The sequence below is a fragment of the Patagioenas fasciata genome, chromosome 3, assembly GCF_037038585.1.
Source record: "Patagioenas fasciata isolate bPatFas1 chromosome 3, bPatFas1.hap1, whole genome shotgun sequence".
Lineage (NCBI taxonomy): Eukaryota > Metazoa > Chordata > Aves > Columbiformes > Columbidae > Patagioenas > Patagioenas fasciata.
This window is the reverse complement of record NC_092522.1, coordinates 119,039,654-119,061,353: the sequence shown is the minus strand read 5'-3', so window position 1 is coordinate 119,061,353 and position 21,700 is coordinate 119,039,654. Positions and strand designations below refer to the sequence as shown.

Genomic DNA, 21,700 nt, shown 5'->3' with positions numbered 1-21,700 from the left:
TGTGAGAGAAGAAAAAGCATCTCCAGTGGTGACAAACAGTATGATCTTTATTTTATGTTATAAACCTACACAGCAGGCTCTATACAATGAGCTCTCTTGTATAATAAAATTATAGCAGTTACTGATGTTAACAGTGAGTATTCTCTTGATCTGTGGACATGTCACAACTTCCTCTCTCAAAAGCAAGTAACAAATTCAGATATTCCATTAAGCTCAACCCTAAAACATTTAAAAAGCTAATCTTTCATTTTTAAACGTTCTGTTGAACAAATTACACCTTGGGAGACAATAATCACAGCTATTTTTGGGATTTGAAAGCACTCTGCAACAAATATGCACTTTTATCAGAATATTTGTGCCCTACATTCTGCTTGAACTGAAAAAAAATGATTGAATAAAAAGCAAGATCCATTGCTCCCTGTACATCTGTCACTATAACAGCAAGGCTATATTTTCAAAGGACTGCATAAACACCAATCATTGCATAATATCCAAGTGAAAATGGCTAATTAAATGTTTCCAGCTTTTATTACAGTGGGAAGTGAGGAAGCAACTCATTGTAGGTGGTTTAGAAGGTAATTATTGGTAAAAAAGCATTTATACCAGACATTGAGCATATAGAAAAGAATGAAGCAGTCACATGGCTTAACGGTTGAGCCATAATAGTTAATAGCCTAGCACAGATGTCTTTTCCTTATTTGTATTTTAATTGCCAATTCATACCAGAATGCTAAATACGTGTCCCTGTGCTGCTTTGAGTTACACATGAGTGGACCCCTGCAGTTTGCATCTTCACTGTAGTGAAAAGCAAAGGTGGCTTCGTGTGAGGATCAGTCACCCAGGTCTGAACCAAATGTAGTAATGATGCTTAAATAAATTGCAATGAAGTTTTCCCCAGTTTCAGAACAGCTTCCTGAAAGAAGGCGACATGGAGCTCCTTGAACCCTCTGTAAAAGAGTATTTTAGCATTTAGTATTTTCTCACCTCTCATACGTGCATAATTAACCTTGTGGCAGGGCTTAAAAAGGAAAAGAAATTGCTACATCAGATCAAATGTATAATTCTTCTAATCCATCATCCTTTTTTTAGCACGTAGCTCTTCAGAGGAAGTGGAAAAAAACTACAGAGAAGACAGCTGAGGATAATTCATCCTCATGGAAGTTATTTTCTGAATTTTTGTTGGGAGTGGCTTCAAACTCTAAGGAGGATGTTTCTTCTCTGTCCCAAATCTCCTCTCGCTGTTAACTACTGTAAATCTGGGGCAGGGAGAGGTTGTATTTTTACAAAAAACCGGATTATTGTCTTAAGGGGAGTATCATGCGACCATTTATCAGAGTTAAATGCTATATCTACTTCAAAGAAATTCTCACTATCACTTGCATGTTTCCAGTTCTGCTGTCAGAAGTAACAGAAGCACAGTTTGCCTCAAAGTACAGCAAAGGAGATAAAATATTATACTACAATATGGTATGTGCTTGTTTACACCCTCAGGCTTCACATTTTGTCTTCAGAACTCATCTGACTTATTTTTCTGTTTATGTTCCATGAGAAAGATGCTAAGCAAAAGCTGACTCCTGGAAATACTTGACATTCTTCTTAGGCTAATTTTGTCCTGAGCTTGGCTGAGATGCCTCATTTTAAACCACTCATAAAAGGATGTCTGCAGCAGGGAAGACAGAATATTTTCATTTCAGAGAGCCCTGCTGTGTTATATTCCTTGATTTTCATCAAAACCAGACCATGTTTATCTTTACTTGTCCTTTTGGCCTCGGGGACGCTGTTTTTTCTGTAAATTGGTTTAGTTCTAAGTAGTCGTTTTCACTTGTTCCTGAGTTTCCCACAAAAACCTAAACAGTGGCAGCCTGATATAGCTTTGAAAACTCTCTAAGTAAAACAAAACAAACCAACAAAAAATACCTCTGCCCTATAAACTCTCCAAAAGCAACGCACAAGCCCACAAACATGCACAGGACACTGGGGGGACAGGCCAGTTTTCCCTCCCTGGTCTCCCTAAACACACCCTTGTCACCTTACTTGAGGCAGGAGGGAAAAAGCCCAGAATCCTGATTTTTGGGACAACACAATCAGAACTGACCTCAAATCTCAACACTTGTTAAAAAGGGGCTTTCCCAAAATGATGCCAGGGTGGGAGTTTTGGGGTAAGGGCTGCTGGCGGAGGAGGTGGGGAAGCCCCAGGGTGCTGGGGGCAGGGGCTGGAGCACAAGTGTGATGAGGAACGGCTGAGGAACTGGGGCTGTTCAGCCTGGAGAACAGGAGGCTGAGGGGAGATCTTATCACTGTCTATATCCACCTGAAAGGAGGTTGTAGCATGGAGGGGGTTGGTCTTTTGTCCCAAGTAACAAGCGTCAAGATGAAAAGAAACAGCCTCAAGCTACAGCAGGGAAGGTTTACTTTGGATATTACGAAAAGCTTATTTAGGAAAAACTTATTCCTAAAAAGGGTTGTCAGGCATTGGAACAGGTTGCCCAGGGAAGTGGTGGAGTCACCATCCCTGGAGGGGTTCAAAAGGTGCATAGACGTGGTTACTAGGGACACGGTTTAGTATCAGTATGAGGTTATGGTTGCACTTGATGATCTTGAGGGTCTGTTCCAACCCGGACTATTCTGTGATTCTATGACTGTACAACTGCGAGGCGGACGCGGCCGAACACCCGCCTGGGTCACAGGGAGACAGACCCGGTAAACGAAGCAGCCACGGGCCCGCCCGCTCCTCCCCCGCACGGGCGCCCTGTGCGCGCCGGGACGCGGCCCCGCGGGGCGGGGAACGCGCTGTGACGTCATCCCGCCTGGCAACTGCGCTGCAGCGTGGGGGTGGTGGCGCGCGGCTCTCGCGGGATTTGGCGACCCCCGGCGCGGGCGGGGCGGGGCGGTGCCGCCGGTGCCCGAGCCTGAGGCGCGGCGGCGGGTGAGCGACGGGAGGGGTACGCGGTTCCTTCCGCCCCGGGCCGCCGGCGGCTCGGAGCAACCTCTTTCACGCCCTCGGGGTGGCACAGATGAAGCCACCGTGCGCGGCTTGAGCGCGTCGGCGGGATCCGGAGCCGCTCCGCCGAGCCCGGGCGGGCGGGCGCAGCATGGGTGAGTGTGACGGGGGGCGGTGGGACCGGCTCCTCGTCCCCTGCGCCGCCCTTTGTCTGAGGGGGAGGGCGCGGCCATGGGGTCCCGGGAAGCGTCGCCGCTTCAGGTTAGACCCTGGTTTTCCCGGGAAAGGAGTGTTGCTGGTCCCCGGTGCCTTTGCACAAGGCGGGGGCCGAAGGAGCCGCCCGGTCTCGGCGGGAACCGGCAGGTGCTGCAGGTGTTGGGGTCAGCGCTGCTTCCTCGGCGGGGCTGGAAGAGGCCGGGGCCGCTCCGTCCTGGTCCGGGGGGCAGCCGCGGGGCCCGGGGCGGGAGGAGGCGGGGGCAGCGGCGGGGGATACATGGTTTTCGGTGGGATGAGCGCGGTTTGAAGCCGTCTGGTGAGCACTGATCCTGGAGGGAACCTGGCTGCAGTAGGTTAGCGAAGACCAAAAGTTATCCTGATTTAATCCAGCCCTTCTGGCTTTTCCTCTGCTTCAGTTTGAGCTGTGCCTTCACCCGTTGCTCCACCGAGGTATTGACTTAAAAAGCATACAACCACTCAAATATTCCTATTTTCATAATGTGCCAGTTCAGGTTTACACTCAATCAGTTTTGCTGGGTCCAATTTTTAATGTAAGAGCGTCTGCATAGGGAAGTGTGAAAGTGCGACTTAAACCTCACTCTGAAGAGCTTTCCTTCCTTATTCAAAATTCCCCCACTGGGGTCCAAATGGTCCATTGACCGTTTTGTCCGTCTTGGTTATCTCTGTTCATATTGTACCCCTGCTCCTCCGTCCCGTGCAACATCAGCTGCTTCATGTGCTTCTGGAGGGGGGCGTGTGGGGGGCAGTGACTTTCGAGCGTGTGTCCTTCCAGTGCTATGTTCGGGTGTGATTTAAGCTTTTTAAGTGGAAGCATACCTGAGTTTTGCATAGCTTTGCTTACTCCCTCTTTGTGCATAAAAAGAAGGGGAGAAGTGATCCAATGTGCGCTTGGTGAAGTGATAAATGTTCCTTCTGCCTTGTGTTCCTTCTGATTACAAATATATTATTTCAGTGTTTAATTTTAAGGGAAGTTGTCTTACATGGTCAAAGCATGCTTAAAGTCTGAAAATATAAAGTGAAATAGGTGTTCTAGGTTCTGATACAAACCAAACTCTAAAGAACTGACTTTTTGAGGTTCCTTCTGATTGTTCAGAATAGGTTAGAACTACTGTTTCTTTTTGGGCTGCATCACCGTACTTGCAAGTGACAAGGTTATTGCAGTGGCCTGTGATGGTAGTTCCTGGAGCGTCAAAGTTTAGTATGCAAATTAAACAGTTAAAACTCAGACTGTGTAATGGTGAAATGTGAAATACTTGAGGATTTAGATATGGTAGGTCAGAGTTATTAAAATTGTTAGTATGCAGTTAGGAATACTGCACAAGACTTTTAACAAAGGACTGAGTCCAGTTTATGACTAATAATTACTGTATGATGTTTTATGTATGTTTTCCTTTCCTTAAGTGTTTCTTCTTTCTCTGGCTCTTCTGATTACAGTGGTGAGCGTATTATTGTTTCTTCAGAGGCGACTGAATCGAGTGGGTGCATACACTCAGTGTCAAATATTGTTATTGCATGGGTTGCTATAACCATAACATTTTGTGTGCGTGGGCAATTATAGAACTGCTTCTGCCAGAATGCTGACAGACCTCTACTAATGATTGCAGAATGATTCCAGAGCCTTTAAAATAGATTTTCTATGAAGGTGTGGTCCTTTATTCAGATTTTCAAGTGTTACTCTCTTGTGATCGAAAGTGGGAGGGAATGTACAGTAAAACATCTCTAAAAATAAGAGTGGGAAAAAACCTAACAGTAGTTTGCACTGCACTCACTATATTTAGTGATGGCCTCTGTTTACCTTGAAAAGTGATTATTTGATTGTTTTATTAATGACATGATGGTAGAGCTGGCTCTTGATAAGAGATTGTTTGTCTTGTATGTCAGCTTATGATGGAGGTTTTATGTGTAAGAGGTGCCATCGAGGCATCTGCTTGACAAATTAGGTCAAGGATTTCAGAGATTTCTAGAGAAGTAAGAACAGTACAGTGCGACTCTGGAGGAACCAAAAAAGGAGGTCAGAAATACTAAATGCCTTGGAACAGGTTATTTTACGCTCTTGTAATAGCTGGAAATGAATGTTGCAAAAGGATGTGTCATTCACATGGTTGGAAGCTGGAGGGGAGGATGTTGTCAGAGGTGACAAACACTAGACTGTATAAAGTAACATCCTTAAGCTCTGTCATTATAATTCTTTGACTTCTCTACTAGATTAATAATGGGGATTCCATATATGGCTCTACAAACAGGTAGATAAAAATGTGTGCAAAGGTTCCGGGGAAAAAACTTTGAGTCCACTATCTTGTTGCTGCACTGGGTTGAGGGAAGGTAGAGTTCCATGCGTCCATGCATTGGAACATCTGTCCAGTTTACTTCTATGGCTCAATAACAGATAATTTTCCTAATTTTATTCAGGAAGTCATTTGACTATACAACTTGCACATTAACAAGAAGGTTTAGCTCTATTTGCAGTGTTTAATCAATTTTTTTAATGGGATCAGAACTAAGAATGCAATAATCCAGCAACAGCTGATAAATTGCACAGTGGTATGCTGAAATCTGCTGGGCTTCTGTCAGTATCTTCGTAGCATTTCCCCCACACTTTTTTTTATCTCAAAAAATGTGTGCAAACTTTGATTTGTGGGTCCTATGAGTTAGTAGATTTGAATTTGCTGCATATAATCTTTAGAAAACTTTTATTTTGAAAATACTTCAAGAAGCTAGACATCGTCATTGCTAACAGAATGAGTACAGATATACACAAATATAGTTGTTCTACAGAACTTTTTAGTAAGTTCATCAAACATTAAACTTGTGTGAAGCCTTTTGCTTTTTCCAACTTTGTCTTGGCAACAGAAAAAAAAAAATCTAGTAGGTTTTCGTAAGCAGACTGAGTACTTTTAGCATTGTCATAGGGGCAGTGACAGATGGTTTCAGTAGTCACCAGTAGTATTACAACAACCAACTAAAACATCACTTCAGGGTTTGTTCTCTAATTTTAAAAACAACCGACCAACTAGAAAACAACAAAGGAGTAGGCTAGATCAAGAGTCCTTCAGCTAGTATTTTCATCAAGAAATGTGTAAGATGCAATGAACTTTATTCACAGTAAACTAGTGGAGAATAAGATGATTTAATCAGAAGTACAAGTTACTGCAACCTGTCTGGACCAGGGTGCTCCATGAGCCTCATTGTGGCAGCCCCACTGTGCTTGTGCTGTCAATGTTGAGCAAAGTGCTTTCTTACTATAATTTTATTTTTTCTAAACAAAGCCATAAGGGAAGATGATGGCAAATTGACCTCTGGAAGAGAGGTGCCTAAGATACTGGGAAAGCAAATTACAGTAACTGGGAAGAGCTGATGGATACTGGGTTTGGGTCAAGGTAGGGGAGAAATCCCACAAAAAGGTGCTAGAGATTCTGTCAGCTCAGCTCTTGACTTTTTGTTTTTCCAAGAATGTGAAAGCTGCTGTGCTGAGAGTCCTGTCTGTGGGGCACATAGGAAGGAGAAGGATATGGAAAGTAGCCTTGTTGTGGCAAGTTCTTTACTTTTTTTTTAATAAAAACACACAATCTGGCAATTAATAGTTTATGAACTTGCTCAAAGATGTGGAGAATTATAAGGGACTTGTACACAGGGGGTCAAAGAGGAACGTGGCTCTTGCCTTCCCGAACTACCTGTGACAGTGAGAGTCCCTGTTTAGCACAAATAGGGATATGTTAGGGAATTATGTCCTTTCAGCGTGAAGGTTTTGTTTCCTAAATCTGCTGCTTCTTCCACCTGACTGCTTTGTATTTTTGAGAAATGGTTGGTGGCTTCAGATGCAGAAGTCTCTCTACATCTACTTTCCTCATGTGCTGGCTGTTCCAGACACTGGTCATCTTCACTGGCTGGTTATTTAATTTTGAGAGCACTTTTATTGTGGAGAGCAGTTCAGGACTGTGTATCTGTTATTCAAGACTTAACGTCATGCGGGAGTTTAATTATATTTGCTGTCTTGGTTTGTTTCCGTAATAGTTCTTAGAGTTTTTCTTTCAGCTAGGTAGGATCTTCTCTTTGAAGTCTTTTCACCTTCCCTGGCCTCTCTGACTCTACCCCTGTTGGCTTTTTTGTCCCTTAGTGGTTTTTTGCTGCATAAACACAGGAAATACGTGGTTGGGAACGCCGTGCTGTCTGGGGCCACATGAGGCGGCTGCCCTGTCCTGCCCTGGCTGTCATCGCTCTGCTCTTCCCATCTATTTTGCTTCCTCATAAATGCTGTCACATGTGACTGCTGTTCTGGTATGCTCCTAACCTGGCTTCGTAAAAATGATTTGGTTATGAGAGAGAAGCGATGAAAGCGCCTAAAGTGACTTGGGTGATTTTGAACAATAGTGGGTGAGTCCACCAAGTGAAATTAGTCGCTAGTGGATCTGGGGTGTAGTGAGTTCTCACAGCTGGCCCTACCTGTGCTTACAACCTGGGCACTTAGAACACATCTCTGGTTCACTGCAGGGGTTTAGCACTTTTATTTTGTTCCTTATAAAGGTTTTTTTGTTGTTTGTTTGCTTTTTAAACTGGCTTACTTTATAGTAATGCAAGTAAATTATGTTCAACTTTTTCTTCCCTGACACTCTTCCCTTCCATAAACATTTATTTTCTCTTCTACTCTGAAGTGTGGATTTGTTAATGATCTAAAAGGTGCCCTGCTCCCTGTGAGGGTGATGTCTGTGCCTTTGCTGTCCCTTCTCTGCTTGGATGTACAGTGATGCGAAATAGTTTTACCAAACTTTGTCGCTGCAATGGTGCAAGCATAACCCCGCTTGTGCATTGCCCTCCGCTGTCCTGTCGCGCTGGTTGTCAGCACAACTCAAGTACTAAAACTGCCTGTTCAGTTGCCTCTTTTCTGGAGCGATCCCTTGCTATGTTAAATAAAAATGTACTGAAGAATTAATTTTGACAGGAGCCTTGCTTTGAGCAGGAGGTTTGCATGAGTGGCCTCTGTCGACTCCTCTCACCCTAAATTGTTCTGTGTTTCTTAACATAACCTTAATTGATTTGAATAATATTGTGACGCCAGCACAGGTATTTACTTTCTGTGACTAATATCAACACGTATTTTTGGGTGGGATTGTGTCTTATCACTCTAGCTATATGCAGAATTGACTTTCTTTGTATAAAATCGATATGAAAAGTTGCTTTTTCAGAAGTCTTGAATGAAGAAAATGAAGCATTGCAGATATTTTGAAGAGTTTATTTGTATTTTCTGAAAGATTTAAGACCTACCACTGCTAGAGCCCTAAATCATACCGAAGGAGAAGTCACAGTATGTGTCTGCCTGCCAAATGAGTTAAATCTTTCCGCTTTGGGGGTGATGTACACTGCAGAGAATATAACGTGAGGTCATTTAGAATATTAATTTAACTTCTCTTAAGGGAATATGTATTGCCTGTAACGTGCTCATGCTATTATGCAGGATTGCTTTCAGTGAAATAAATTAGAATCTAATATTTTGAATTATTAAAAAAAAAAAACATTTTTGTTCAACAGTTTGGAGAGTGCTGACTTGTGATGTTACAGGAGAGGTTTGCTGAACTCTGGAGAATGAAGCGAGGATCCGTTTGCTCTTGTGCTATAGTGCCAAAGAGCTTTGTGATTGTAAACCTTGAGTTTAAATTCAACATTCTTGCTTAAGAAACTAAAAATTCATTTTATCACCTTTATTGCTTTAGCCAGATAAAGTAGTATTTTAAATTATTTTAAATGGCTTAAGCTCATGCTGTTTTCTTAACCGCACCTAAGTTGCCATGGACATGAGACATTTTGACAGTAGAGGATATGTAAATGGTTTTGGAGTTAAGCAATTAAAAAGTACTAGAACTACTAGATTTTTGTGGATTGGAGTTATTAATGCTTTTTATTTTAGTTTTAAATTAAGAAGGCAGTTTTACCCAAGTTCCTGGAAACTCGCCCGACTTACCATTTAAAGAAGACTCTGAAGTCATCAATTTCTACCTCTTGGATAAAATTACGAAGTGGTCAGTCTTAGTCAAGTGTTTTTGACTGTGCTTGTGTCTTGATCTTTTTAAGCTGGCGCGGAAATAAAGTCTCACTGTTCACTTACCTCTGGCTAGCGAGAACTGTCCTCCTCCCTTGCTTTTACGAGCTGAATTTTCCAAAACTTCCTTATCTTCCTGGGTAAACTTTGAACCAGGCTGGCTCTCCAGAAACCGAGACTAAGTCTATGATCACAAAAGAGTGAATGAAAGCAAGAGGAGGGTGAGGATGCTGCTTACAGCGGTATCGACGGAAGCACGTTTACAGCAGCTGTGAAAGTTGTGCCTGACAGAAATTATTGTCTTCCAGTTTTAGTTCTTCAGTTCAATTACGGATTTATTTGGAACAGAATCACAGAATGGCTGGGGTTGGAAGGGACCTCCGGAGATCTGTTTACTGTAATTCTGCTTAGATTTGTGGTCTGTGTGGTTGTTTTTTGTTTGTGGGGGTTTTGGGGTTTTGTTTTTCTGAGCTACCTTGTTTCTTCAGTTTTCAGGAAAAGTACAAGAGCAGAACAATAAGCAAACTTATCGAGATGGTTCAAGTCATTTCCACTCAATGCGTCTTTGAGACTAAGGGGAGAAAAGTCTTCATCTTTTCTGACTGAAGAAATGGAACTGCCATTTTCATGAAGTTTTCACTCTCTAGTAAGGGAGAATCACATCACTTAACTCTGAAATTGTAGTTTAAATTATGAAAGGATTTGTTTTAAGGCTGCTTAGCATGTAATCTCTCTTGTCCTGAAGTGAGCCTGTGGGTGCAGTTTCCCGCTGTGCTTCAGCAGAGATAACTTACAGGCTGCTGCCAAAAAGGACCAGAGCTTTGCGATGCCTCTTGTGGTTGCGGCAAGTGGTTGTGAGTCCGCGGTGTGAGCTGATAAACTGGCTGGTGTGGAGAAAACTCTTGTGCTGGGTTTGCCATCATGTCAGCAGGTTGAATGGCCTTACTCTGCACAGTCGTGACTGCAAAAAGATGGATGGGGCTGTATTTTGGGAGCCAGGGAAGGGAGAGTGTTTCTCCTTTTCTGTCTCAGCCTGTAGTTACTATGCGCTAGATCCAAGCTGAAATTTCATAATCTTCTTCTAAGTGTCTATATTAATTCCTCTCCTTAAGTGTTCATAATCCAGCAAACTGATTTCACAACTTTTTCTGTTAATTATCTTTAAAATGCCTTTTTTGTAAACTTCTTGTCGTTCTCCCCCATCCATTTTAAGCCAGCCAAGTGCCCTTTTTAAACTGTGCCTCTAATGTGCATCCTTTTTTTCCATTTGTTTAGTAACACCTTTGAAGAGAAGATAGTTTCTAAACAGCTAGAACTTGTTATTGAGGGGCTTTTTGTATTTCTGTAGATTTTGGGTTTTGGTTGTCTTCATTAATGTATATGTTTTGAGAAGGACACTGAGCACCATATTTAAAAATATACCTCTGTCCTTCTGTATCCCGATTTTCCGCAGTTAGGCTCGACTTTAATGTTCCCATCACTTAAATGCTTTTATGGAGATGGGCTTATTTAGTATTGTCATAAATCAATAAATGCAAGGTTAACTAGAATAAACCTGCCTAAAACTTAAGGTAAATTGTACTGGTGTTTGTGCTCATTTTAATGTCTGAATGTTTCTGTTGGGGAAGTTATTAACTACTAGAACAAATTGCCAAGGGAAGCACTTGATCCAGCATTTCTTGATATGATCGGTTCCTTGGATGATGCCCATATCAGTGCGTTCTTTAATCTTCCCTTTTGGCAGATTTTGTGATCATGTGTCCCTGGGATGATCCAGTCCAAGACACTGGCCAGAGTTAAATGCAGCTGGAAGGGAATCAGTGGGCTGATTTGGCAGCAGATGAACCCGGCACACCCTGGAGGAGCAAACTGGGAGCCCAGTACAAGGGAACAGGCAGCGGAATGGGAATGAGCAGAGAGGGGGATGCAGGGTCGCTCCTTCATCCTCAGATTGTTGGAACAGGTGTTGGAAACTGTATTCTCTGTAGACAACTAAAGCAACTATTTCTGAATAGCAGAGGCCGTCTGTTTGTTTTCCTAAGTGGTTAAGTGAAGGATATTATTTTGTTCAGAATTTTTAATGTAAGACTTCACAAATTTAGCTGGATTTGCAAGCTGCCTGGGAGTGTCGGCAGTTTCAGATGGCTGTCTGAAGAGCGACCCATGGGCTGTTTGTATGAAACCTCAGTGTCCCAAACAACACTTCTTTTTGTGTTCGTCTGAGTGAGTGCTGTAGCCAGGTGAAGTGAGATGCTGTTCTGAAATGGGGGCAGTGGAAGTACTGAGGGGGGTGGGTCTTTTGTAGACATGTTAATCCCATAGTATCACAGCTATGGTAGATCAGGAGCCAGCAGATCTTTCAGAAAAGTGCAAACAGCAGAATAAAATCTTTTTATTAAGCATCAACTATTATAAACCGCTCTGTTTTGCACTTGAAAATCAAATACGGTACTTTGTTTGCCTACCTTAGACTATGCGTGGTACCAAAAATAGACCTTGTCTTTTAGTTGAGGGATGGAGAATTTGTGAATTGGAAGATGGTAGTTAATATCAACATACTAATGTAGTTTGTTTATGAGAAGCCCAAGTATAACAGAATCTGTTTTTACTGCATCCCAGTATCCGTGCAATGATATGGTGCAGGAAAGCGGGGAAATTGGAAACCGTTCTCAGATGAAGCCCTTTGCAGCTTGAGGAGGGCTGGAAGGCGTTGCTTGTAGCTGTGTGGGCTACAGGGCTGTATGTGAATTCACACTGTGGTTGTTCTCAAGGAGAAGCACAATTGAGAGCGCATGAAATTGTTTCCTCCAGTTCTTATGTGTTCATCTTTTTAGTAGGTGCTTATGTTGTGGGGAGAGGGTTTGCTCTTTCAATCTTATTGCTGCATCCTTACTGAGAGAGAATCATTAAATATATATATGGATTGTAATGTAGATGGCTTCTAATGTGTAGGTAGTAGAAGAAAACCCGCCCTGGTAGATAACCAGTGCCAGAAAGCCTCTGGCATGATGAAATAGCAGATGAAATAAAGCTGTTTGTGAAACACAAGATGCGCTGTCAGTGGAGTTAGACACAACCTGCCAGCTCCATGCAGCAATTCTGGTTTCCCATCAAGACGGAATTGCTGGATCTTGCTGTACGCTGCTGTATCGTGCTTTTGCAGTTCTGAGCACCGATTGGAGTGGTAAATCCTGACTTGTGTTTTTAAAAAAGCTGAGATTATATTGCCGATCTTATTTTTTTTTTCTCATTTTGATTTAATTTTTTTTTCCTGTGTGTAGTTGGGTCACTGGGGTTGTGCCTGGTAGTTGTGAAATATGTGAGGACAGTCAAAAGTATTTCCTTTGATTGTGGAACCCAAACTACTACTTCAAGCTAATATGTTGAGAATGGCAGAGGTGAGGATTAGCTTTCTATGAACGTGTGTTTGGGTGCTTTATCTTCTGACCACAGCCACCAGTATCCCTTGCCCCAGACAGCTTTTCATAACCTCCCGTAATGCCTCTGCTCCCTCCCTGAATTCTTAAAATGCCGATCGTTGTGTGTTACTATCAATTAGCTGTGCAAGACACAGCACATGCTGTAGCTGCTTCCAAGCTGCATATTTGGTGATCAGCCAACCATCAGGTTAAAAGAGCAGGAGTGCTGGGGGAATCCTGAAGTCTGTTTCTCAGGGAGGACTGTGATTTAGGTGCTTCAGTGCTGACTCTGCAACAACAACAAAAAAGTACAGCTGTTATTTTTGAGACACTACTCTTCTGGCATGTTCCAACCAAATGAGTGTACAGGGAAAGAATTATTGGGAGTGAAGCAGGAGGACAGGCTGACACGGACACTCATAGAATCACAGAATGGCCTGAGTTGGAAGGACCCACAAGGATCATGGAGTCCAACTCCTGTCCCTGCACAGGACAACCCCACAGTTCACACCGTGTGTCTGAGGACGTTGTCCAGTCTCTTCTTGAACACTGTCAGGCTTGGGGCCGTGACACCTCACTGGGGACCCTGTTCCAGTGTCCAGCACCTTCTGGGTGAAGAACCTTTTTTCCTAATGTCCAACCTGAACCTCCCCTGGCACATCTTCCTGACATTTCCTCAGGTTCTGTCACTGATCACCAGAGAGAAGAGCTCAGCTCTGCCCCTCCTCCTCCCCTTGTGAGGAAGCTGTGGCTGCCATGAGCTCTCCCCTCAGTCCTCTCTTCTCCAGGTTGAACAAACCAAGTGACTTCAGCTGCCCCTCATACAGCTTCCTCTCCAAACATGCAAGCCTGATTTCTTACAGTGCTCAAGATTATGTTGAAGTCCCTAAAAAAACCCACAGTAAATGAAGGAGGGATGGTTGATGCACTGCAGTGGTACTGGGGGAGTGAGCCAGCAGGAACCTCCTGTGTTTTGGAAAGATAAATGCATAATCCAGCATCTAGAATGGAACAACCTTGCGGTCTGCCAGGTGGCATTAGCAGGACAGGAGCTTGCAGGTCATGGGGAGCGGTTGTTCCCCACTACCTGGCAGTCATGAGGCTGTCTCTAAAATACCACGTTTAGTTTTGCTCCTCAAATGCAAGGGAGATGCTGACAAACCGAAGAGTAGAGTGTGTTTAAGAGGCTGATGCATATAGTGTGAAAGAAGCTGGTCTAGCCTGGAGAAGAGAAAGCTGTGCCCTCCTTGGAGGCACAGTGAAAAAATGTAAATTGATGGCTGCAAGTTAAGGGTAATTCCTACTGAATATAATGGGGAAAATTACCATGAGAATTGAATAAAGCAAAGGTGCCCAACATGGCTATTTTATCTCCATCCTTTACAGACTTTCAAAACTTAGCTGGACAGTGCCTTGAGTGACCTGGTCTGACTTTGCGGTTATATTTGCTCTGACCAGTTTGTGGTATGTGACCTCCAGAGGTCCTGTCAAACTGTGTTTTTCTGTGATGGGAGGTATTGCAAGCCATGCAGGTTTAAATCATGATCTTAATAAGATATGCTTAAATCTTTCTAAATTCAAGTTACAAACGGGTGCTTAAAGGACTCGATCTCCTAACTTTTAGAACATAATTGAGGTAATGAAAGCAATTTTATCTCCTCTAAAACTATCAGGTTGAGATTGTAGGGTGCCCTTGAGCATTTGTGGTTTCGACTGGCTTTTCTAAAAATCTGTTGCAGAAGAATTTCTGTGCTTTCCTATCAACAGTTCAGTTTTTTTGTATTGACTAAAATGTCCACACTAAAATCTAAATTAACTTTATTGATGCCATAATTAGTATGGAGTGTCCAGACAGCATGAAGTCGGATAGGAACATGTTCTGTGGTTTTTGCAATATCCCAATCTGGGCCCATTCAACCTATTGCATCATGCCTGTTTTTAAAGATGAAGGGAACACTTTGTGTGTGCTTCGAACGATGCTTTTAAATTTGCATAGATTTATTTCAAAGCCAGATTCTTGCCTTGTTTGCAGAAATATAAATTGTCATTCTGAATTATGTATGTGCCAAATTGTAGGGCGTCCATCACAGCATTAGTGCTTTTTTTTTTGTAGAGCGTGAAGGGAGTTGTCTTTTGGTTTAAACCCAAAAGGCTTTCTGAGACATTATTGTTTTTGTAACTCATGAATTCATAACCTGGAGCTACGATCACACTGTCATTTTTGGCGAGAACAGTCCTGAAAATGATCTGCAGGAGGAGCTGAAGCTTTTGTAGTAATGTGGGATCCTTATATTGATGGAAGGAATCTTTTATATAATTGAAATACAGTTGTGTGTTTTCTTGTTATTTCTTTTTTGGGGGGAGACATGGGGGGTGAGGATTGGAGAGCGGGGTGACTTTGTAAAAAGAATTCTAGCAAGCATAAGCAACAGAATCTTCAGCTTCAAGTGTATTTTTGTGAAATAACTATCTAGTGGGGTTTCTAAGGGAAAAACCTGTAAATACGATCCTGACCCTGTCGTACTTTTACTGCATATTTGCTGCTTTGGATTTGAACTAGATCTAAATGAGGTGTGGTATATTTGTTCTTCAGAGCTTTTTGACATGACTTCATTTTAGCAGCTTTTGTAATTTGGTGTTTTCTGACTCACCTTGAATGTTTTGCCAAATAGGTATTATAAAATTAACTTAAGGAAGAGGTGTAAATCTATATATAGAACAGCGTTTGAGTCATGACTTAAATTGTGGTGTGCTTTTTTAGAGTACCATCCTTTGTGTCCTCTAAGATCCCTGGTTTGGTTTTCTCTGCATATTAAATTAATAGCAGTTTCTCTCCTTTGCTTGTGAAGACATTTTCTATATTTCCTCTCATTTCCAGGGTGGTTTCTTGCAGTGACCTGTGCTTGGACTGAAGGAAATAACAAGCAGAACAAACCATCACTGTCTGCTTAATGTAACTTCCCAGGTGAAACATTTGGACCTTTCTGTCCTTGCAAGGTAGCATCAAATACCTGTAGGTGGCACAGATTTTGCTCTAATACTTCCCATTTCGTGCCTTCTGCTGTGAAGGGAGGAGTCTGACAATTCCAGCACATAGAAACAAGAGGGTAAATCAAATCCACAATTCTAATATCTATTAAGTTTATGACTGAGTTTAAGACAAGTATTTCTGATAATATTGGAGAAGACATGATCAGTTGCTTCATTTAGACTCAGCTTCATGTACCTGTGGTGAACAATGAATCACTGAAATGCTTTTTCCCAGCTGGCTGGAAATGATGACTTATCTACAGGATGCAGTTTTAGAATTATGGGAATGATTTGCTTTAAGGAAGTGAGAATTGACAAACTTTTAGGTTTTTAAGTATGTTCTATTATACACAGTGGTAAGCATTTGGATTATGGGAGCCTGGAGTAGGAAAATGAGGCATGTGTGGTTTGCATCTTTAATGCTTCAGGACAGTTTGCTGGGCAGGATTTCTGCTCTGCTGTTTAATTTCCTTCACAAAGTATCTTGCTAATTGTACCAGAGCGAGCTCGAGAAGTTGCTGTTGAGATGGTTACAGTTAGAATACAATGAGTTTCTCATTACTTGAAATAGTTTTATTTACAGTTTTGAATTGTTTGTTTTCCTGGTTATTTCAGCCGTTCTTACTGAGCTGTAAAATTAGACATAATCTTTTATTAAAATTGTGTGGCAAGTCATTTCTTGGACAACGCACATTGACTTGCCTAATCTAAAAATGTCAAGTAGATCCAGGGTGGCTTCCAGATGGACCAGTTCTCTGCTGACCATACCAGGGCTCCTGACTTTTGACTGTCTCATGGGTAGGCTGCTATTTTTGTTTTTATTTTCCTTTTTTAGGAAAGCTGTTGCTGTAGAAGGATTGTTGCTCTAAGCAGAAATTGTTTGTGCTGGAACAGAGTGATGCAACATAGAGCAAATTATAAAAGGAGTAAGAAAAAAATAGCAGATGCTGCAGGGTGTACTCAATTCTCATGCTTAAAATATATAAAATATATGCTCATTATATATATATATATATGCTTAAAAGAAAACATAAGCAGAATGGCATGAAAATCTATCAGTTCCATTGGCTTTATGTTGTTTTATTATGAACTAATGAAAGAATCCTGATGGCTCAGGGCACTTGGCTTAAAACAAGACTTTAAGTCAGTATTTGAACATACAGGGTCGGCATTATCTTAAACTATGGAATGTCTCCTCTGCTCCATCCCTTCCTTGTGGCAGCAGCAGTTTGCTTGGATGGTGTACTGTGGATCAAAGCTTTGGCAGCAGCCTGGCTGCTCTAGTAGAGAGCTGGCTATTAGGGCTGGAGCTGGCACGACTGGTGTGGCTCACCTGGGAGTAGGCACAGGTAGAAATGGCTCTGCCATGTGTCACTGGTATTTCCGAGGCTGTGTGGGAGGCGCCCGACCTCCTTTTGAGATCCTGTGAAGATGGAAAATCTTCCTCGTGATGCTCAACCCTGTCAGTAGTGCTCATGATGCAAATGTTTTGCAGGTTCTCCACATGAAGCAGGAATGTGGTGGCTCCACATGGCTCAGCTTGGTTAAGTGTTTATTGTTCTGTATAATATGACTTAAACCTATTGCCTTATTGAAGGCTGTGGTGAACTGTACTGTGAAATCATAGAATCATCTTGATTGGAAGAGACCCTCAAGATCATCAAGTCCAACTATAACTTAACTGGCACTAAACCATGTCCCTAAGAACCTAATTTATGTGCCTTTTAAACCCCTCCAGGGATGGTGACTCCACCACTTCCCTGGGCAGCCTGTTCCAATGCTTCACAACCCTTTCCATGAAGAACTTTTTCCTAATATCCAATCTGGAGCTCCTCTGGTGTGATCTTAGGCCATTTCCTCTTGTCTGTCACTTGTTACTAGGAAGAAGAGACCAACCCCCTCCATGCTACAACCTCCTTTCAGGCAGTCGTAGGAAGTGATAAGGTCTCCCCTCAGCCTCCTTTTCTCCAGGCTGAACAGCCCCAGTTCTCTCAACTGGTCCCCATCACACTTGTGCTCCAGACCCTTCACCAGCTCCATTGTCCTTCTCTGAACTTGTTCCAGCACCTCAAGGTCTTTCCTGTAGTGAGGGGCCCAAAACTGAACACAGTATTCAAGGTGGGGCCTCACCAGTGCCAAGTACAGTGGAAATATATGTAGACTACATGATCTCTGATAGTTAAATGTACTCTTTCCTTGTTTAATTTCTTAATAGCTTAGAACCGCGTCCCTACCATCAGAGCTGACAGGAATCCAGTGGCCTCGCATCATTAATGCATTACATTGAGGTGTGGTTTCATGTCAGATTTTGGCTACGGGCAAAGCAGGATGTGGTGAAGGGCAAGACGAGTGGATCCGTAGAGGGAATCTGCTGGTGTTAGGCACCTGATGTTCATATTGCATGTTTTGGACGTTTTTATATCATCCTAGCACTAGTCTTGTTCCATGGACTTAATGCCTATTAAAGATTAGCATGCATTAAGAGTGCTCCTCGGCTGCGTATTTCTGATTTACTTTCAGTGAAAAGATATTCAGATTACTTGCTGTGAGACTGCTCCGCGTTGTGAACTGAAGAACGATAAATGAGGATGGTTTGGAGCTTCTCTGAGTATCATAGAATCATAGAATGTCCTGAGTTGGAAGGGACCTGTGAGGTTCATCAAGTCCAACTCCGGAAAAGAACTGTACTCCTGATCTGGGCACAGTTGCAATGATGTAGATGTTGATCTAAGTTGAATTTGATGTTGATCCTGCTCCTCTGACCCTGCTGTGAGCAGAAAGTTGACACTAAATAGTCTTCTCTTGGGCTGTTTTCTCTTCTTGTGATTCACCAGTGGTATAAATAACTCCTAATTTAAGTGCAGAGCAGAGGGAATGCACCCAAAAGAGAGGACAGGATCACAGCATCCCTGGGTTAAATATCGTGGAAGTAAAGCTTTGCAGTTTTCCAGCTTCCCATTAGTGCTGTAGCTGTCTTGGGCACCAGGAGATGGAAAGAAGGAAATACTTAATGTTTCCACCTGTTCAAGATTCAGCCCCTGGGCTGCTTCTCGTGCTGATGACTATTGGGGTGTGACATGAAGCACCTTTTCGTACAAGAGCAGTGGTCAAAGTGGATTTCCCAATAGTGGGAAATGTGAGGTACTTCTCTACCAAACCCACATCTCTGCTCCAAAAGAATCCTTTGATCTTTGGGGAACTGGTTATTATGGTCATTGTGGGTCATTGTGTGAATCATGGGAGCAGGTGCAGGGTGCAGAAGAAGGAGCCTGACTGCAGAGCGACGGAGGGTCTTGGCCAGGAGGTGTTTTTCTTTGTTTTTGAAACCCTGGTGCTCGCTTTGTGCATTTCTCTTGCCAGGAGGTCTTTGTAGGACAAAAACCAGTTCTGGAAGCAGGGGCTAGAATTTTAAGGGCAATGGGGAGTCCACTAGGTCTCTTTATTTGAACATATGGGTGTCATCAGTGACTCAGGTCAGAGTAGCAGAAAATTACGTGGTGTTGAAGTGGAAAAAAACATTCTTATAACCACTATGCATGTTTAAGACCTATGGAGGTGTTTTCATTGTTTAGCATTTAAACACCTGAATTACTTTTTCAGTGTTAAGATCTGTTTTCAGTGACCAAACATATACTATGGTATTACAATTAAAACAGCTGGAACTCTTACATCTCACAACTATAGGATTTTTTCTGGGTGGAAGAAATTGGAAGGAGCTTTCTCCTTCAGTCCAACACCTGATTTTGAGATAGTTGTGAAAGAAAGTGTGATAGTTAAAAGGAGATTGTCTTCTGTCTCTAGTGTGAGCTTGCTGTCTGCTATAAAACTAAATACTTTTGTAGTTTTGTGTATGTGTTCATACATAATGACAAAAACATTAGCTTGGTTTTATCGGAGACTAAACATTTTTTTACAATAGATGTACAAGTGGAAATAATGGTACTAATAAAGTTTGTTTTGGTCATCTAGCAACTGTCTGTAATGATAAATTGGAAAAGCAAAATCAGTTTCTTGCATAACTGAAGTTCTGCTGGCAAGATGCTTTTGGAGTCCACACAACTTTCCAGGGTTCACATTCCAATAAACAGCTTTTAATCTGAGCTGACCTAAAACCTGCTTTATGAAGCAGGGCATGCAACTCAAGCTCCCCTTGCTGCTTGATGTTGGACTTTGTCCCTCCAGGTCTACTGCAAGTTTCAGCAAGGCTTCCTGAACACCTTGAGAGTGATATCTAAGGATTTCAGTTATCCCCTGAATGATGTTTTTCATTTTATAAGTGATTAAATGTGTTTTTTGTGGGATTTGTTTTATATCTGGTTTGTGTCTTTTTTTCTGGCTACTATAGAAAGGTCACTGAATTCTGACAGTATTGTAATATCCTAAACAAAGTACCAAGAACATGAAATTGTGCTCTTTACTGGATGAGTGTCTGACACTTGGTTATTTCTGTTGAAGACCCAGGCATGCTAGAATTATGGTATATTTTCCCCTTTTTTCTTTTATTATGTGTATTTTGTAGGGCTCCCAGAGAGCCTTAGTTACCTATAACAGCCAACTTCAGAAGGAGTTTGGTTAGTTGAAGATGTCACAGAATCACAGAGTGGTTGAGGTTGGAAGGGACCTCTGGAGATCATCCAGTCCAACCCACCTGCTAAAGCAGGTTCACCAGAGCAGACCACACGGGAATGTGTCCAGGTGGGTTTGAATGTCTCCAGAGAAGGAGACTCCACAACCTTTCTGGGCAGCCTGTTCCAGGGCTCTGGCACCTCAAAGGAAAGAAGTTTCTCCTCATGTTTAAATGGAACCTGCTGTGCTTCAGTCGCTGCCCGTTGCCCCTCATCCTGTCAGGCACCACTGAAAAGAGTCTGGTGCATCCTCTTGACACCCACCTTGAGGTATTTGTAAGCATTGATGAGATCCCCTGTCAGCTTCTCTTCTCCAGGCTGAACAGACCCAGCTCTCTCAGTGTCTCCTCGTAAGAAAGGTGCTCCAGGCCCCTCATCATCTTCATAGCCCATCCTTTGTTTAAAAACAGTTAAGATGGATGTTTTGTGGCCATGCTTACCAGGAGGCTTGTCTTCTGCATCAACACTTGTCTGTGGTTGGCAGAACAGCCAGTTTTGTGAGTTCTGGAGAAATGGCGAGTCTACCTGTGCCAGCGGTGACCAAATGTCTTGTGCGGGCATTGTTGCTGTGTTTGCTGACAGTGTGAGCTATTTTGTCAAAGTGGCTCTTGTGAGATAGGACACATTTTGTCTTTGCCATGGGGAACAACATAGTCTGTGGTTGTTGATGTGGCTGACTGGTTTTGACGTGTTTGGTCTGCTTTACTGCTTCATTAGTCAGGCTGTCATCTTAACTTGAAACGAAGAGCTGAATAGACCCCTCCCATAAAACTTACTGTAACTCCCTTTCTACCGAACACAGACAGTATTTTTTTACTTAGTGCTGTTGATTTAATCACCCTGCCCCTGAAAATGGGTTGAACCCCTCAAAAAGCAACATCTGGGAAGTTCTGCAGTTATGCTGGAAAGCTGTCATGGCTGGTTGACAGAAAGCTGCCACCTAAAGTGTATCTCTGGCTGGAATCAGTCACAGAACCATTGAGGCTGGAAGGCACCTATGGAGATCATCTCGTCTGGCTCTCCTGCTCAGGTCAGGGTCAGCTTCAACCATGTCCAGTTGGGTTTTGAGCATCTTCATGGAGACTACACGGCTCCTCAGGACAAACAGTTCCAGTGTTTGATCACCTTCAAAGTGGTTGGGGGTGTGTGTATGTATATGTTTAAGTGGAATTTGTTTTGTTTCCGTTTCTGCCCTCTGCCTCCAGTTCTTCCACTGGACACTGCCCAGTCTTCTCCACACCCTCACCAATAAGATCTCCCTGAGCCTTCCCTTTTAGCTGAACAGTCCCAACTCTCAGCCTTTCCTCACGTGAAGATATTCCAGTCCCTTAGTCATCTTCGTGGCCCTTTGTTGGGCTCACTTTAGTATGTCCACATTTGTCTTGTATTGGGGAGCCCAGAATGGACCAGCACTCCA

General features: G+C 42.7%; 1 protein-coding gene across 3 annotated transcripts in view; it reads left to right on the top strand.

Moving 5' to 3' along the window:
* The first annotated feature begins 2,882 nt into the window (after window positions 1-2,882).
* CD2AP (CD2 associated protein) overlaps window positions 2,883-21,700 on the top strand; it is an 87,936-nt gene continuing 69,118 nt past the window's right edge. For all 3 annotated transcript variants that reach the window (XM_071807121.1, XM_071807120.1, XM_065835112.2), the window contains exon 1: window positions 2,883-3,096. Coding sequence is in view for 2 of the 3 variants with exons in the window: in XM_071807120.1 (XP_071663221.1) it covers window positions 3,093-3,096 (4 nt within the window). In the remaining variant the exon portion in view is untranslated. The remainder of the gene's footprint in view (window positions 3,097-21,700) is intronic.